This window comes from Urtica dioica, chromosome 3 (genome assembly GCF_054948205.1).
Source record: "Urtica dioica subsp. dioica isolate 48M chromosome 3, U.dioica_male_clone48M_v1_H2, whole genome shotgun sequence".
Lineage (NCBI taxonomy): Eukaryota > Viridiplantae > Streptophyta > Magnoliopsida > Rosales > Urticaceae > Urtica > Urtica dioica.
The window spans coordinates 17,018,498-17,036,889 of NC_142758.1; the positions used below are offsets into that span (position 1 = coordinate 17,018,498).

Genomic DNA, 18,392 nt, shown 5'->3' on the forward strand with positions numbered 1-18,392 from the left:
ACCTAACAACAAATGAAGAGTCAAATACAGATTTGCATGAACAAACTCTTCATGGTTTGCTTAAAACAACATATTCACAGTCTAAGGATCAAAGGGCTATTGATCTCAATATGGTTGTTAGGAGAACCTATGATGTCTGGTTATGAGCATAGAGAGTTGAAGACTCTATAGTTCTTCCTAGACATCTTCTTAAGATACTGAATTAACAAGTGCACTTCTAGAGACAGTATAAGAACAAAACATTTAACCTCTTCTGTCTCAAAGTCACTATGTATGAATTGCATCATGGTTACCTCAATCCTGAAATGAGACATGTCCACTACTAGAAATCATGCTTTTCAAAGTACATGTTTTCACGGCGTTTGGCAAAAAAACGCCGTCAAAACATCAATTTTTTTATTGTCGAATCGTAAGAAGACACGTGGCATTTGAAGAGAAACGATGTGGAAAATATAAGACAACACTTATATAAAAGCATTTTCATTTTATTCCCTCGAATTACAAGAAGCCATGTGGAGAAGATGTGGTTTGAAAAAAAAAGTTTTGACAGCGTTTATATACAAACGCTGTGTCAAGTTAATTTACAATTATAACTTGACACGTGTAAGTTTCAGAATTTAATTTAATTGTATTTGTCTATGTCGTTAGTTTTTGTTTCACAACGTTTATGGGAAAACGCTGTAAAAAATATGGCAGTTTATTCTTTCATTCTATTTCTAAGCATAGAAAAAACCCCTAAATCTAAGTATATACCCTTCTTCTCCATTTCTCCAAATACTCACATTCTCCACGTGTTGTCAATGGTGCCCACAAGAAGAGTTGTAGTCTTTATTTTGTACATTTGATGTAATAAAGTCTCATGAAGACTCTTGCTTGTAATTGCCTATCTATTCATTAATAAAGTTGAAACGTTCATTCATTCTTTCTTTGTTTGAAGCTTTATGATAAAACCTTAGTCTTTTAGTCCATAAACAAACTTAAAAACTTACGAAGAGACAAATGTAGATTTGCATGAACAAACTCTTCGTAGTTTGCTTAAAACGATATATTCGCAATCTTAGGGTCAAAGGACTATTGACCTCAGTATGATTGTTAGAAGAATCTATGATGTCTGGTTATGAGGCATTGAGAGTTGGGGACTCTATAGTTCTTCTAGGTATCTTCCGAAGGTACTGAATTGACCAGTGCACTTCTAGAGACAATATAAGAACAAACCATTTAACCTCTTATGTCTCGAAGTCACTATGTATGAATTGCATCATGCTTACCTTAATCCTGAAATGAGACATGCCATTTCACACCTTAGTATTCTCATTTGAGAAAGTCAAAGTTCGGACTCACTATGTGATTCCGAACAAGGCCTATTGGTGAAGTACTAAGTTGTGAGTCTATCATGAGTAACTTTGTGAAGTTCTCATAGATATGGAATTCATGTACAAGATTGCTGAAATGCAATGTATGTCACCTCATGCTTTGTTCCTTGGAGTGTGAATAAATGAACTGGCCAGTGTCCAAATTGAGTCCTGACTCTTTTGGATGAAACAATGTGACTTGTTAGCTCCTCGTCAATACATTGTTTCTAACTTATTCACAAGCGACAAAGGAGTTGAGGAAATAACAGCTAGAAGAGTAAAATGGTAATTTAGTAAATCCCGACTAGCTGATGACATTCATGAAGGGTAAACATAGATAATATTCAGTGGATCCGCTCATCATAATTAGGTCGAATTCTTGAGTAGAAAATAAATTCATTTGAACCGAGAGATTTTCAGTGTCAGCTCTTTAGTGGAGTCAGTTGGCATTAAGCTAAACTTGGAAAAGGTTTAGTGGAGATTTTCCAAGTGTTTAGCTCAAGCTTTGTTCATTTGGGTCCATGAGGTCACTGTCACGAATCACATCGATAGGAATAGTTAAACTGGAAGCTAAGTCAAAACAAGAACGAAAATAGTCAAAAGGGTATTTTTGTCTTTTGAGACATATGATGAAATGAATGTCAATAAATTTTTTGACAAGTTCATTTGATGACTTAATGTCACTTGGCCATAACTTGATTATTGCGCCTTGTGAATTAATTTCATTTCATAAGAATTTTATTGAAAATTCTTAATGGGCTTTTCTCATGTTGTCATGAACAAATGAAGAGGCTTCTAGAAGCTCCTTCTAGATGAGAATAGGCGCCCATAATACCCAAGGAAAGAGAGTTTATTTTGTGCATAAATGTATTTAGATACTTGCCAAAAGAAAAAGAGGAAACAAATCAAGGCTTCTAGAAGCCTTGTGTTGGCCGAGTGTCTCAAAGGGAAAAAGAGGAAATTGCTCATGAATATGTGATATTCTATAGAAGAGGAAACTACCTTATTGAAGGTGAGACCTCTCCTATAAATAGGAGTCTCATTTCCTCACATTTCATTCATCCAAGTTTAAGAGATTTGAGAGACTCTCTCTCTAGAACTTTGGCCGAAAATCCTCTCTCCCTCTCTCTAGTTTATTTTCGATTTTTTCTTGTCTTGGCACCTAGGTCCTCACTCGACCTAGTGTTTAGCTCTTCGACTTCGAGACTCGTTCTTAAGTCGTAGTGTTTAAAAGTGCCCACTCACTGATTCCTTCTTTTCGAGTGATTTAGTGATAGAAACTTTCGTGGTTGCTCGAGGTGCCGAAGAAAGAAAGAGAGACGTGCTGCGAGGGGAGACGAGCGTTGCAAACTTTCCAAAAGCTTCTTCAAAGTTCAAGCTTCAAGAAAGGTTAGTAAACTTCTATGCTCATATTGGTTTTTAATTACATGTACTTGCTTCTTTGTCTAGGTTAGTAAAAACTGTTTTTACTTGAAAAGAAATTTTTTAAAATTCCACCGCTTCCCGAAGCGTTTAATCTTTTTCTTAAACCCTAGATCAATTCCAACACCACGTTCTCCACGGACGCACCCTCTTTGCTCACTCTTTGTCGAGTAATGTCAAGCCATTGATAACCATTACCGAATCCTCCACCCTGTCAACGACGCCTACGGCCTTTGGCTCACCTCCATCATCTGCGAGATCTGGTTCACCGCCTCCTGGGTTCTCGACCAGTTCCCCAAGTGGTGCCCCATCATCCGCGAGACCTATCTCAACCGCCTCTCTCTCAAGTCTCTTTCTCATTCTCTCTCTCTCTCTCTCTCTCTCTCTCTCTCTCTCTATCTCTCTCTCTATCTTGCAACGCACCCCACCCTCATTGCTCAGCTTCCTAATCTCAATTCCATATCCACGGTTTCGTTGGTCGGGGCATTTTTTTGAAGCTGAATTGTTTGTGGATGGTTGACATTGTGGCTTGTGTTTTGGTCTTGAGAAAATATGGTATCATGGATTTGCAACATAATGAAATTTCGGTACCGGAATGCGATTAGGACTGTGGATTATTGATCTATTTTCGATTGGTTAACTTACATCTGATCACTGTGAAGGTCTAGTCAGTGAATGAAACTAAGTTTTATTTTTTATTTTTTTAAAGATGAAATTGAAATAAAATGAAAATTGCGAAGTTATGGGTATAAAAATAAAAACTTGCTTTTACCTAGTTGTTTTTGTTAGTTAATCTTTTTGTTCCAACTTTGTTTTGTGAGCACGTCTTTGTTGGAATGAATCTTGACTTGGATAATTTCTGATCTAAGTCATCAATCATTTTCTTTTATTTAATTTTTTTCCCTTTCTGGGAGAGCAGTACAGAATGCCAGATGCCTATGATCAGGAGGGTGTCGTTAATAAGGAAAAGAGATTTGCTATGGCCATCCAACGTTATAGGTCAGCATTCAACTCTTCTTAGGAGTGTGTCCATGATTACAGTTAATTAGCATTACAGGAATGCTTAACAGTAACACTAATATACTATACATCTCGACTCTATTTTATCTTTGTCTTATGTAGAGACCCCACTGCCTCAGAGAAAATGAACCCTTTCGCAGAACAGGAGGCCTGGGAGGATCACCAAATCGGTGAGTTCTTTTAGTTCAAATGTCCTTATTGGGGGAGGGTTCATTTCGATTTAAGCTAAATAAATTTATCCTGAATTTGGCATTTTAGGCAAGGCAACCATGAAGTATGGTTCAAAGAACAAAAAACAAGCGACTGATGATTATCAGTGAGTTTATTTTCCTCCCTTTTTTTTATTCTTAAATGGTCCTGTCCTCATTTTTGAGTGAGACAAATCTTTCAAGCTTGACCCTTTGTATAGTTGACACTCAATTCTTTCTGCTTTAGGTTTGTGTTTGAGGACCAGATTGAATTTATCAAGGCAGCCGTTATGGATGGCGATGAGGTATGTTAATAGCATTTCATTGTTACTGTATGATTTATTGTTGCTATTGCTTTTAGTTCTCGACAGTTTGATGGCTCATCTGTTTGTTTCATAATTTTTTTTCCACCCAGTTTGACAGAGAGCAGCAGACTGAAATAGAGAAATCAAAAGCCCAATCGGAATTTGAAAAACTTTAGGTTGATTTTTTTTTCTTGTGTTCCTGACAAACTATGTTTTTCCAGATATTTCATTCGGAACAGAAGTCACTAGAAATATGTAAACTGTTTGAGACACATCATAAATTCAAGGAAAAAAAATACTATAAACTGATATGCTTTAGATGGTGTACGATGAATGTTAAAAACAAGACTTGCCTCATTGCATACATAGTGTTGTTGCCTTGTGCTGATGTTACCTTTTTAAAAAAAAAAAAAAAAAAAAAACCATTCAGGAGGATAGAAAAACTTTGCCCATGTTTATATATCGTGATGAACTGCTCAAGGAAATTGACGATCATCAGGTTTGCTATTTTCTTTTTCTTGGTTTTGTTTTATGTGTCCTTCTAAAATGTGTACAAGAACTGGAGTGAAAATGTTGAAATCGATTGTCATAAACTATTTAAGAAAGCGAAATGTTGCGCATCACTATCACCGTTTAAAGAAAAATACAAAAAATAAAAATAGGAATAATGTTTTGCTACCAAAGGTGTTAGGGTCAGGTACGTAGCTGGACTGGCGTCTTTGATCCGGGCTCAGTCTGGCTTTCCCTAGCTCATTCTAGGCACCGTGATTTTAAATCAATCCATCTTTGTCTATTGTTATTAATAAAATAAATCTGCTTCTGTTAAGGAAAAAAGTATGTCACAAATATTTAGAAAAAAAATTCTTCATCTGATTCAGCTGCTTGCTGTTATAAAGGAATCCTCTTACTCTATTTACAACCAACTCTTTGCTTTTATAATTTCTTCCCATTCTGGGTTTTTAATAACTAAAGAAAGAAAATTTTGGAACTAGATAGCATCATAGGCACTTGGAGATCTCTTGTTTAGTTTTGTTATGCCAATGGCAGGTTCTCGTCATTGTTGGTGAAACCGGTTCTGGGAAGACCACACAGATACCTCAATATCTTCATGAAAATAGATACACAAAGCGTGGAAAGCTTTGCGTTTTTTCTCATTTACTCTGATAACCAACTAGCTAACTTTTTGAAAAAAAAACCAAAGAAGGTCCGAGGCTCATTCATCTAAATTATTTATATCAGATTGGATGAAGTCTTACAATCCGAGGACTGGAATGGAATCTTTGCTAGTGACTCCCATATCCAAGGCTTCGGCGAATCAGAGAGCCGGGCGTTCGGGCCGAACAGGCCCTGGCAAGTGCTTCCGACTATATACGGCCTATAACTATTACAATGACTTGGATGACAATACCGTGACAGAAATACAGAGAACCAACCTTGCAAATGTGGTCCTTATGTTTAAGAGCCTTGGCATCAACAACTTGTTATAGTTTGATTTTATGGATCCACCACCTTCAGAGGCGCTGCTCAAATCTCTAGAACTGCACTTTTTGCTGAGTGCCTTGAATAAGATAGTCGAGTTGACAAAAGTAGCCAGAAGGATGGCAGAGTTTCCTCTTGATCCCATGCTCTCTAAAATGAAAGTTGCGTCAGAGAAATACAAGTGCTCGGACGAGATCATTTCCATTGCTTCCATGCTTTCTATCGGGAATTCAATTTTTTACCGGCCCAAAGACAAACAAGTCCACGCCGACAATACACGCATGAATTTTCATTCGGGGAATGTTGGAGACCACCTTGCATTACTTAAGGTTTGGATCACTGCTGTTCATTTTCATTCGTTTATTTTATTTTTGAGGTAAAACAGTCCTGATCAAGTTTTCTCCTCATGCATTCCTCCTAGGTTTACTCTTCGTGGATGGAGACAAATTTTTCGACACAGTGGTGTTATGAAAACTATATACATGCATGATATTCTTAATTTTATTCCCTTATTGTGCTTCTGAACTGATTATTGGGATATGACTTTCATTGTATGTTGCATGATTCTTCTGTACGTAAACTTTTGGTGTCCTTTAAAAAAAACTTAGATACGATGATGCATATTCGCTCTCTTTATAATCTTTAGATCTCTGTTATAAGGTTTCTGTTGTTTGGTAAAAACATTTAAATACACATATTCAATACGTAATATATTGTTTCACTCACAAACAACTCGTTTTTATATATTATTAGTTTAACCTCATGCGATACAACAGCGTGCAAAAAACGCCTTCAATCATATTTCACAGCGTTTAAAAAACGCTGTTAATCAATGTTTTTGTAGTAGTGGTCATTTCATAGCTTATATACTCTCAGTTGAGAAAATAAGAGTTCTAGATTCACTATGTGAAATAGAGAAGACCAATTCATGAAGTACTTAGTTATGAAGATGTCATGAACAACTTTGTGAAGATCTCATTGATACATAATTTATGTACAAGGTTGCTGAAATGCAATGTATATCACCTCATGCTTTGTGTTGTCGCCCGTTTTCGGACAACTATTTAGGAGCCCAGAGTGGTTAGACCCAAGGCCAGACCAAGTGGTCTCACTTCGGCTCGAGCGTGTCGGGCTCGGTATCCCGAGTCTTCCCTTAGCTGTGAATGTCCCTTGAGTTTGTCCAAGCACCTGAAAAGGAAGAAAGAACACGTGAACTACAAAGGGGAAACAGAGGGGGTGCCTCTGTTTACCTCTCCGACGCTCAACATTAGTGGGATTGAGGTGGAGTATAGAGGTTTTAGAGGGTGAGAGGCCAAAGATGAGCGAAACGAGTGAAGTATGAGTTCGACAGCGTTTCGGGACTCAAAAAAATGGATTACCTTTGGGAGAGGGCGGACCTCTCTATTTATAGGCGACCAAGGGGTGTTTTGGGCAACCCCTTGGCCGAGTGAGCCTTTGGGTCGGCCATTGGCCGAGTGAAGTGCTTGGCCGGCTGAAGGTTCACTCGGCCATTGGCCGATTAAACTGCTTGGGAGGTTCACTCGGCCATTGGCCGAGTGAGCTGCCTGGAAGGTTCACTCGGCCCCAGGCAGTTCACTCGGCCATTGACCGAGTGAACTGCATGACCGGCTGAAGGTTCACTCGGCCATTGGCCGAGTGAACTGCCTGGAAGGTTCACTCGGCCATTGGCCGAGTGAACTGCATGACCGGCTGAAGGTTCACTCGGCCATTGGCCGAGTGAACTGCATGGCCGGCTAAAGGTTCACTCGGCCATTAGCCGAGTGGAGGGGTGGAACCTTGGGCCGGCCATTGGCCGGCTGAACCTTGGGCCGGCCATTGGTGTGGGCCGGCCAATGGCTGAGTCAACCTTGGGCCGGCCATTGGTTTGGGCCGGCCAATGGCTGAGGCAAGGTTTTTCCGTCCGAGGCCTCGCGCCGATCGCGTGGGTCGAAGTGACGCCTTTGTCCTCGTCGGTCCGAGACGGGCCGACAACATTAGCCCCCCGAGTTTCTGGTCGAGCGTAGGTCGAGTGGAAACTCAATACTTGAGCCGACGTGCGAACCTGGGATGGATGTACCCGAGTTTGTGAGCGCACCATCGAAGGGCTTTTGATGTATCGCGAGGGATGGCTTTTGTGCGTCGCGAGGGACGGCTTTTGTGCGTCGCGAGGGGCGGCTTTGGCGCGTCGCGAGAGACGGCTTTTGATATCTTTCGTTTTGCGTGTCTTATGTTCTCGACATACTATCGTAGTCAATTCGCACGGTTTTGTCGGTGAGCGTCTTATTTTCTCGATTTGCCGACGAGGGCGTAATCGATTTGCGCGACTCGGCGATGCGTGGCTTATTTTCTCGACTTACTAATGAAGGCGTAATCGATTTGCACGGCTTGGTGATGCGTGGCTTATTTTCTCGACTTGCCAATGAAGGCGTAATCGATTCGCACGTCTCGATGGTGGTGCGTGGCTTATTTTCTCGACTTACCAACCAAGGCGTAATCGATTTGCACGGTTTTGTTATGCACGGCTTATTTTCTTGACCTACCAATGAAGGCGTGATCGATTTGCACGGCTTTATTATGCGCCCTTCTCGACCTACCAATGAAGGCGTGATCGATTTGCACGGTTTTATTGTGCGCGGCTTATTTTCTCGACCTTCCAATGAAGGCGTGATCGATTTGCACGGCTTAGGCCTCGTGGGGCCTTGGTGCCACATTTGTGTGACCAGGTTTTCCGTGGACGCTGGCTAGACCAGTTTCGTCCGGCGGGCGCAGGCCTTTGGAACCCATTTGTGACTCGCTGCCTACTTGCGCATGGGCTGGGCGGCGAGCGTGACCGTACCACCTCATGAGCGTGGCACCCTTGGGTGCGCGTGCCATGTGATAGGCGGGGTTAGGTGTAGACTTGATCCCCCGGCGAGTGTGGCACCTTAGTGCACTGGTCGCGTTTTCGGGTTGAGTCTCTTGGGTCGAGTCTTGTGCCCTTGTGAGCACGATGCCATGGCGCACGCATCACGATTGGGGACTCAATTGGACCATTCTTTCTCTCATGAGAGCGTCGTAGAGCGAATTTTGGTGCGCTATTAGGGGCGACTAAAGCACGTCGTTTAGGGACTGTTTTTGTTGCTTGTGGGCGAGCGTGTAGGTTTGTCATCGAGACTTGTGAGTCCGTCGTTGATTGGTGAGCCAAGAGGTCTTGCTGGCCTAACACGAGGACTCGTAAGTCGGCTCGCGGGCTCGGGACTCATCTCGAGGATTGACCTCAACTCGAGGAGTCATGTGTAGAGTCGGCACGAGAATTAGTTAGTCGACTCGTGGACTCGGGACTCGACTCGAGGAGCGAACTCAACTCGAGGAATGAACTCAACTCGAGGAGTCCTGTAGAGTTTGCACGAGAAGTAGTTAGTCGACTCGTGGACTCGGGACTAAACTCGAGGAGCGAACTCAACTCGAGGAGTGCTCAACTCAAGGAGTCATGTAGAGTCGGCACGAGGAGTCATCAGTCGACCCGTGGCCTCAGGACTCAACTCGAGGAGCGAACTTAACTCGAGGAGTGAACTCAACTCGAGGAGTCATGTAGAGTCGGCACGAGGAGTAGCTAGTTGATCTGTTGACTCAGGACTCAACTCGAGGAGTAAACTCAACTCGAGGAGTCATGTAGAGTTGGCATGAGGACTTATCGGTCGACTCGTGGACTCGTGGACTCGGTACTCGACTCGAGGAGTGAACTCAACTCGAGGAGTTATGTGGAGAGTCGACACGAGGGCTTATCAGTCGACTCGTGTACTCGGGACTCAACTCGAGGAGTTATGTGGAGAGTCAACACGAGGAGTCATCAGTCGCCCGTGGACTCGGTATTCGACTCGAAAAGTGAACTCAACTCGAGGAGTCATGTTTAGAGTCAACACGAGGAGTCATCAGTCGACTCGTGGACTCGGGACTCAACTCGAGGAGTGAACTGAACTCGAGGAGTCATGTAGAGTCGGCATGAGGACTTATCGGTCGACTCGTGGATTCGATACCCGACTCGAGGAGTGAACTCAACTCGAGGAGTTATGTGGAGAGTTCACACGAGGGCTTATCAGTCGACTCGTGGACTCGGGACTCAACTCGAGGAGTGAACTCAACTTGAGGAGTTATGTGGAGAGTCAACACGAGGAGTCATCAGTCGACTCGTGGACTCGGTATTCGACTCGAGGAGTGAACTAAACTCGAGCAGTCATGTTTAGAGTCAACACAAGTAGTCATCAGTCGACTCGTGGACTCGGGACTCAACTCGAGGAGTGAACTCAACTCGCGGAGTCATGTAGAGTCGGCATGAGGACTTATCGGTCGACTCGTGGATTCGGTACCCGACTCGAGGAGTGAACTCAACTCGAGGAGTTATGTGGAGAGTCAACACGAGGAGTCATCAGTTGACTCGTGGACTCGGTATTCGACTCGAGGAGTGAACTCAACTCAAGGAGTCATGTTTAGAGTCAACACGAGGAGTCATCAGTCGTCTCGTGGACTCGGGACTCAACTCGAGGAGTGAACTCAACTCGCGGAGTCATGTAGAGTCGGCATGAGGACTTATCGGTCGACTCGTGGATTCGGTACCCGACTCGAGGAGTGAACTCAACTCGAGGAGTTATGTGGAGAGTCGACACGAGGGCTTATCAGTCGACTCGTGGACTCGGGACTCAACTCGAGGAGTGAACTCAACTCGAGGAGTTATGTGGAGAGTCAACACGAGGAGTCATCAGTCGACTCGTGGACTCGGTACTCGACTCGAGGAGTGAACTCAACTCGAGGAGTCATGTTTAGAGTCAACACGAGGAGTCATCAGTCGACTCGTGGACTCAGGACTCAACTCGAGGAGTTATGTGGAGAGTCAACACGACGGCTAATCAGTCGACTCGTTGACTCGAGACTCAAGTCGAGAAGTGAACTCAACTCGAGGAGTTATGTGGAGAGTCGACACGAGGGCTTATTAATCGACTTGTCGACTCGGGACTTAACTCGAGGAGTTATGTGGAGAGTCGACACGGGGGGTTATCAGTCGACTCGTGGACTCGAGACTCAACTCGAGGAGTGAACTCAACTCGAGGAGTTATGTGGAGAGTCAACACGAGGAGTCATCAGTCGACTCGTGGACTTGGTACTCGACTCGAGGAGTGAACTCAACTCGAGGAGTTATGTGGAGAGTCGACACGAGTGTTGGAATCGATCTAGGGTTTAAGAAAATAATTAACGCTTCGGTAAGCGGCGGAATTTTAAAAAATTTCTTTTACAAGTAAAAACAGTTTTTACTAACCTAGACAAGTGCAAGTACACGTAATTAAAAACTAATATGAGCTAAGAAGTTTACTAACCTTTCTTGAAGCTTGATCTTTGAGAAGCTCTTAGAAAGTTGCAACGCTCGTCTCCCCTCGCAGCACGTCTCTCTTTCTTTCCTCGGCACCTCGAGCAACCACGAAAGTTTCTATCACTAAATCACTCAGAGAGAAAAGGAATTAGTGAGTGGGCACTTTTAAACACTACGACTTAAGAACGAGTCTTGAAGTCGCAGAGCTAAACTCTAGGTCAAATGAGGACCTAGGTGCCAAGACAAAAATCGAAAATAAACTAGAGAGAGAGAGAGGAGTTCGGCCAAAGTTCTAGAGAGAGAGTCTCTCAAATCTCATAAACTTGGATGAATGAAATGTGAGGAAATGAGGCTCCTATTTATAGGAGAGGCTTTACCTTCAATAAGGTAGTTTCCTCTTCTATAGAATATCACATATTCATGAGCTAATTTCCTTATTTCCTTTATTGAGTAACACGGCCAAACTAGGCTTCAATAAGCCTTGGATTTGTTTCCTATTTTGTTCCATGCCTTTGACTCTCTCTAGGCCGAAATTCCTAATGCATGCATATGCAAATTTGTTTCCTCTTTTTCTTTTGGCAAGTATCTTGATACATTTATGCACAAAATAATCTCTCCTATTTCTCTATAGGGTAGGCGCCCAAGTCTCTCTAGAAGGAGCTTCTAGAAGCTTCTTCATTTGTTCATGACAACATGAGAAAGGCCCATTAAGAATTTTCAATAAAACTCTTATGAAATGAAATTAACCCACAAGGCCCAATGATCAAATCATGGCCGAGTGACATTAAGTCATCAAATGAACTTGTCAAAAAATTTATTGACATTCATTTCATCCTATGCCTCAAAAGACAAAAATACCCTTTTGATAATTTTCGTTCTTGTTTTGACTTAGCTTCCAGTTTAACTATTCCTATCGATGTGATTCGTGACAGTGACCTCATGGACCCAAATGAACAAAGCTTGAGCTAAACACTTGGACTCAAAATTTCACAAACCTTTTCCAAGTTTAGCTTAATGCCAACTGACTCCACTAAAGAGCTGACACTGAAAATCTCTCGGTTCAAATGAATATATTTTCTACTCAAGAATTCGACCTAATTATGATGAGCGGATCCACTGAATATTATCTATGTTTACCCTTCATGAATGTCATCAGCTAGTCGGGATTTACTAAATTACCATTTTACCCTTCTAGCTGTTATTTCCTCAACTCCTTTGTCGCTTGTGAATAAGTTAGAAACAATGTATTGACGAGGAGCTAACAAGTCACATTGTTTCATCCAAAAGAGTCAGGACTCAATTTGGACACTGGCCAGTTCATTTATTCACACTCCAAGGAACAAAGCATGAGGTGACATGCATTGCATTTCAGCAATCTTGTACATGAATTCCATATCTATGAGAACTTCACAAAGTTACTCATGACATACTCACAACTTAGTACTTCACCAATAGGCCCTGTTCGGAATCACATAGTGAGTCCGAACTCTGACTTTCTCAAATGAGAATACTAAGGTGTGAAATGACATGTCTCATTTCAGGATTAAGGTAAGCATGATGCAATTCATACATAGTGACTTCGAGACATAAGAGGTTAAATGGTTTGTTCTTATCTTGTCTCTAGAAGTGCACTGGTCAATTCAGTACCTTCGGAAGATACCTAGAAGAACTATAGAGTCTCCAACTCTCAATGCCTTATAACCAGACATCATAGATTCTTCTAACAATCGTACTGAGGTCAATAGTCCTTTGACCCTAAGATTGTGAATATATCGTTTTAAGCAAACTACGAAGAGTTTTTTCATGCAAATCTACATTTGTCTCTTCGTAAGTTGTTAAGTTTGTTTATGGACTAAAAGACTAAGGTTTTATCATTAAGCTTCAAACAAAGAAAGAATGAATGAACGTTTCAACTTTATTAATGAATGAATAGGCAATTACAAGCAAGAGTCTTCATGAGACTTTATTACATCAAATGTACAAAATAAAGATTACAACTCTTCTTGTGGGCGCCATTGACAACAACGAGGGCTTATCAGTCGACTCGTGGACTCGGGACTCAACTCGAGGAGTGAACTCAACTCGAGGAGGTATTTGGAGAGTCGACACGAGGGCTTATCAATCGACTCGTGGACTCGGTCTTCGACTCGAGGAGTGAACTTAACTGGAGGAGTGAACTCAACTCGAGGAGTCATGTAGAGTCGGCACGAGGAGTGGCTAGTCGACCCGTGGACTCGGGACTCAACTCGACTAGCGAACTCAACTCGAGGAGTGAACTCAACTCGAGGAGTCATGTAGAGTCGGCACGAGGAGTCATCAGTCAACTTGTTGACTCGGGACTCAACTCGAGGAGTGAACTCAACTCGTGGAGTTATGTGGAGATTCAACACGAGGATTCATCAGTCGACCCGTGGACTCGGGACTCAACTCGAGGAGTGAACTCAACTCGAGGAATCATGTGCAGAGTGTTTCTCTTTGGGACCTCTGGCCTAACCATCGGCCCCTTGAGACTTCGTTACACTTTTATTATTATTTTTTGTTTTTGACTTTTGAGTGTTTCATTGAGTATTGTTTCCTATTAGCCCCCCGAGTTTCTTGTGTTTGTAAGACGAAGACCAAGAAACTCTCGTGTTGGAGGTATATAACAGTGTGTTACAATGGGCAGAACAACTTTTATTGCAATAAAGAAGTTTTACAGCTTGCCTTGGCACTTGTCCTTTTTAAGAAAAAGAAAACAACATGCTTGAAATGAAACGTCCCTAGAGTCGGGTAAGTTCAGTCATAAATTGAATGGCAACAGCCATGTTAGTTGTGACCGCAAGTGGCGGGCGCTTGTTAGACAGTGCCTATCATCTCATCGTCTTTGTGCTAGAGGATTCTCCCCTTTGACAAGTCAGGCCTTCGGTCAGGGTTGACACCTCGCCAACGAATGTAACGAACTCTTTGAGATGCCCGCCTCGAATCAGGGAATCAATCTGCTTCCTAAGCTGGTAGCATTCGGTCGTCACGTGTCCGTGGTCTTGGTGATATTCGCATTGCTTGCTTCTGTCCCGCGTTGCGGGGTCCGTCTTCAGCGGGGCTGGGGATCCCAGCTTCTCTCTGTGTAAGCTTAAGATCCGATCGGGTGTCGTGTTGAGAGGGACGAAGGATTGCTTCGAGGTCGGAGAAGGAAGGTCATTGGGGACCTGACCATTTCTGCGCCTTTTCCTTCGTGAGTCGGGACCGACGGCCGGTGCCACAAGTGTGGTGGCGCGCTTCTTGTTGGGTGCGCGGTTAGCAACGTTGGGTGATTGGTGTCCCAAGGCAGCCTCTCTCACGGTCGCGCGTCGGGCGTTGAGTTTCTCTCTCAAGTCGCATCCACGAGATTCCCTTCGGGAATTGAGGTGGTCTCTCAAGTCTCCATTGGCCGTCCCTATCACCCTTGGCAAGGATATGCCGTTTAAGCGGTGTCCTTGACGGGCGCCATGACTTTCGGTGTCGTCGCCCATCCGGGGGTTTTGGACGCAAATAATGAGCTCGGAGCATCCCTTTCGGGACCTTAAGATTGAGCGTGGTCGGGTATTGTGCGATCTTCGACGCCTCGATGTGGTCTCTCGAGGGTGTCCCCTCGAGGGCGCATGTGCGCGCTCACTCTCATGAGTAGTGTGGTCGAGGTTGGTCTCGTTGGTTCTTGGCTTCGCCACGTAGTCGGGGTCTTTCTTGTCATGGTTGACATGGTCCTTGATGGGGTAGCCGAGGAGGTCGGCAATGAGTACGCCATCGACGCCTGGGCGGTCTAGGAGCTCGGCAAGCCCTCGAGCCGTGTCCTCTCGGAGCGTGGCCTCGGGGTCATTTGTCGAGTCTTGGGGCTGGCTCTCGTTGTCACGAGGTTGCCCTCCTAGACGATGCGCGAGGCTTCGGAGACCGTATCTCGAGCTCGTCGCTCGGGTGCCCATGGGGGTGGCGGGAACTTGACTCATCTCTCGAGATCGTAGAAGTAGCAAGAAAGAGGAATGGAAGGGAGAGCGTCGCCAAGGTCGGGAGGTCCCCTCCTTCTAGCGCCAAAATGTTGTCGCCCGTTTTCGGACAACTATTTAGGAGCCCAAAGTGGTTAGACCCAAGGCCAGACCAAGTGGTCTCACTTCGGCTCGAGCGTGTCGGGCTCGGTATCCTGAGTCTTCCCTTACCTGTGAATGTCCCTTGAGTTCGTCCAAGCACCTGAAAAGGAAGAAAGAACACATGAACTACAAAGGGGAAACAAAGGGGGTGCCTCTGTTTACCTCTCCGACGCTCAACATTAGTGGGATTGAGGTGGAGTATAGAGGTTTTAGAGGGTGAGAGGCCAAAGATGAGCGAAACGAGTGAAGTATGAGTTCGACAGCGTTTCGGGACTCAAAAAAATGGATTACCTTTAGGAGAGGGCGGACCTCTCTATTTATAGGCGACCAAGGGGTGTTTTGGGCAACCTCTTGGCCGAATGAGCCGTTGGGTCGGCCATTGGCCGAGTGAAGTGCTTGGCCGGCTGAAGGTTCACTTGGCCATTGGCCGAGTGAACTGCTTGGGAGGTTCACTCGGCCATTGGCCGAGTGAGCTGCCTGAAAGGTTCACTCGGCCATTGGCCGAGTGAACTGCATGACCGGCTCAAGGTTCACTCGGGCCATTGGCCGAGTGAACTGCATGGCTAGCTGCAGGTTCACTCGGCCATTGGCCGAGTGGAGGGGTTGAATCTTGGGCCGGCCATTGGCCGGCTGAACCTTGGGCCGGCCATTGGTGTGGGCCGGCCAATGGCTGAGTCAACCTTGGGCCGGCCATTGGTTTGGGCCGGCCAATGGCTGAGGCAAGGTTTCGCCGTCCGAGGCCTCGCGTCGATCGCGTGGGTCGAAGTGACGCATTTGGCCTCGTCGGTCCGAGACGGGCAGACAACACTTTGTTCCTTGGAATGTGAATAAATGAACTAGCCAGTGTCCAAATTGAGCATGACTCTTTTGGATGAATCAATGTGACTTGTTAGTGTTGTCAATGGTGCCCACAAGAAGAGTAGTAGTATCTATTTATGCACATTTGATGTAATAAAGTCTCAAAATGACTCTTGCTTGTAATTGCTTATTCATTTCATAAAAAGTTGAAACGTTCATTCATTCTTCATTGTCTGTTTGAAGCTTTATGATAAAACATTAGTCTTTAATCCATAAACAAGCTTAACAACTTACGAAGAGAGAAATATAGATTTGCATGAACAAACTATTCGTAGTTTGCTTAAAACGATTTATTCGCAATCTAGGTGAAAGGACTATTGACCTCAGTACGATTGTTAGGAGAATCTATGATGTCTGGTTACGGGGCATTGAGAGTTGGAGACTCTATAGTTCTTCTAGGTATCTTCCAAAGGTACTGAATTGACCAGTGCACTTCTAGAGACAAGATAAGAACAAACCATTTAACCTCTTATGTCTCGAAGTCACTACGTATGAATTGCATCGTGCTTACCTTAATCCTGAAATGAGACATGCCATTTCACAACTTACGTAATCTCATTTGAGAAAGTCAGAGTTCGGACTTACTATGTGATTCTAAACATGACCTATCGGTGAAGTACTATGTTGTGAGAATGTCATGAGTAACTTTATGAAATTCTCATAGATATGGAATTCATGTACAAGATTTCTGAAATGCAATGTATATCACATCATGCTTTGTTCCTTGGAATGTGATTAAATGAACTGGCCAGTGTCCAAATTGAGTCTTGACTCTTTTGGATGAAACAATGCGAATTGTTAGGTCCTCGTCAATATATTGTTTCTAACTTATTCACAAGCGACAAAGGAGTTTAGGAAATAACATCTAGAAGGGTAAAATGGTAATTTTGTAAATCCCGACCAGCTGATGATATTCATGAATGGTAAGCATAAATAATATTCAATGGATCCACTCATTACAATTAGGTTGAATTCTTGAGTAGAAAATAAATTCATTTGAATCGAGAGATTTACAGTGTCAACTCTTTAGTGGAGTCAGTTGACAGCTTCTCTCTCTAGACTTGGCCGACTTCTTATTTCTCTCTCTCTAGTTTTCTTTCGTTTTTGTTTTGGCACCTAGGTCCTCATTTAACCTAGCGTTTTTCACTCTTCGACTTTGAGACTTGTTCTCGAGCCGTCGTGTTTAAAAGTACCCACTCACTAATTCCTTTTCTCTCGAGTGATTCTTGTGATAGAAACTGTCTTGGTTGCTCGTGTTGCCGAGGAAAGAAGAGAGACGTGCTGGAAGGGGAGACGAACGTTGCAACTTTCCAAAAGCTTCTCAACGTTCAAGCTTCTAAAAAGGTTAGTAAATTTATAATGCTCATAATAGTTTTTATTTACGTGTACTTGCTCTTTGTCTAGGTTAGTAAAATCGTTTTACTTATTTTAAAGAAATTTTTTAATTTCCGCCGCTTGCTCGAAGCGTTAAACTTTTTCTTAACCCTAGATCAATTCCAACAGTTAGCTCCTCGTCAATATATTGTTTCTAACTTATTCACAAGTGACAAAGGAGTTGAATAAATAACAACTAGAAGGGTATATTGGTAATTTTATATATCCCATCTAGCTAATGATATTCATGAAGGGTAAACATAGATAATATTCAATGGATCCACTCATCACAATTAAGTAGAATTTTGAGTAAAATATATTTTCATTTAAACCGAGAGATTTTTAGTGTCAACTCTTTAGTGGAGTCAGTTAACATTAAGCTAGAACTTGGAAAAGGTTTGTGAACTTTTATGTACAAGCATGCTTGCTCAAGCTTTATTCATTTGGATCCAAGAGGTCACTACCACAAGTCACTAGAGTAGGATTTCTTAAACTAGTAGATAAGTCAAAACAAGTTCAAATGTTGAACTTGACGAATTTTACGAAAATTGTCTAAAGGGTAATTTTTCCATAAGGACATAAGATGATATAAATGTCAAAATAAGATTTTGGACATTGTCATATGATTACAATGTAAATGGATCTACACGGCCAACATTGAGAATTGGGCCTTGAGGATTGAATTTCATTTTATGGAATTTTATGTGAAAATTCTACACGGGGTCTTCAGCCTGCATCTCTGGGATATCTTATGGCGCGCCGCGGAGGCATCTTCAGCCTGCATCTCTTGGATGTCTTATGGCGCGCCGCGGAGGCATCTTAGGTGAACGCTCGTTCCCGTTTATGTTCGGGTGTTTTGTTTTGGTGGAGCGTTCTTTCTTTTTGTGGAGTGTACTTTCTTGAAGATTTTGCGCGTACTGACCGTTGCCTATGTCACTAGCCCCCAGGTTTTTGGG

General features: G+C 43.2%; 1 protein-coding gene across 4 annotated transcripts; it reads left to right on the forward strand.

The window, feature by feature from the left end:
• The first annotated feature begins 3,535 nt into the window (after nucleotides 1-3,535).
• Nucleotides 3,536-5,507, forward strand: LOC149402449 (pre-mRNA-splicing factor ATP-dependent RNA helicase DEAH1-like). Of its 4 annotated transcripts, XR_016296097.1 has the most exons (7): nucleotides 3,536-3,773; nucleotides 3,897-3,964; nucleotides 4,053-4,110; nucleotides 4,230-4,287; nucleotides 4,398-4,463; nucleotides 4,718-4,786; nucleotides 5,335-5,388. XR_016296097.1 is itself a non-coding variant. In XM_089609576.1 (6 exons), the coding sequence occupies exons 1-6, from the start codon at nucleotides 3,700-3,702 to the stop codon at nucleotides 5,449-5,451; spliced, it is 444 nt and encodes a 147-aa protein (XP_089465702.1). In that variant the 5' UTR covers nucleotides 3,536-3,699; the 3' UTR covers nucleotides 5,452-5,507. The 4 variants fall into 4 exon arrangements, 3 of the variants coding, with proteins under 3 accessions (XP_089465702.1, XP_089465703.1, XP_089465704.1); XM_089609576.1 differs by lacking the exon at nucleotides 4,398-4,463 and having other exon boundaries at nucleotides 5,335-5,507; XM_089609577.1 differs by lacking the exons at nucleotides 4,398-4,463; nucleotides 4,718-4,786 and having other exon boundaries at nucleotides 5,335-5,506.
• The last annotated feature ends 12,885 nt before the right edge of the window (nucleotides 5,508-18,392 follow it).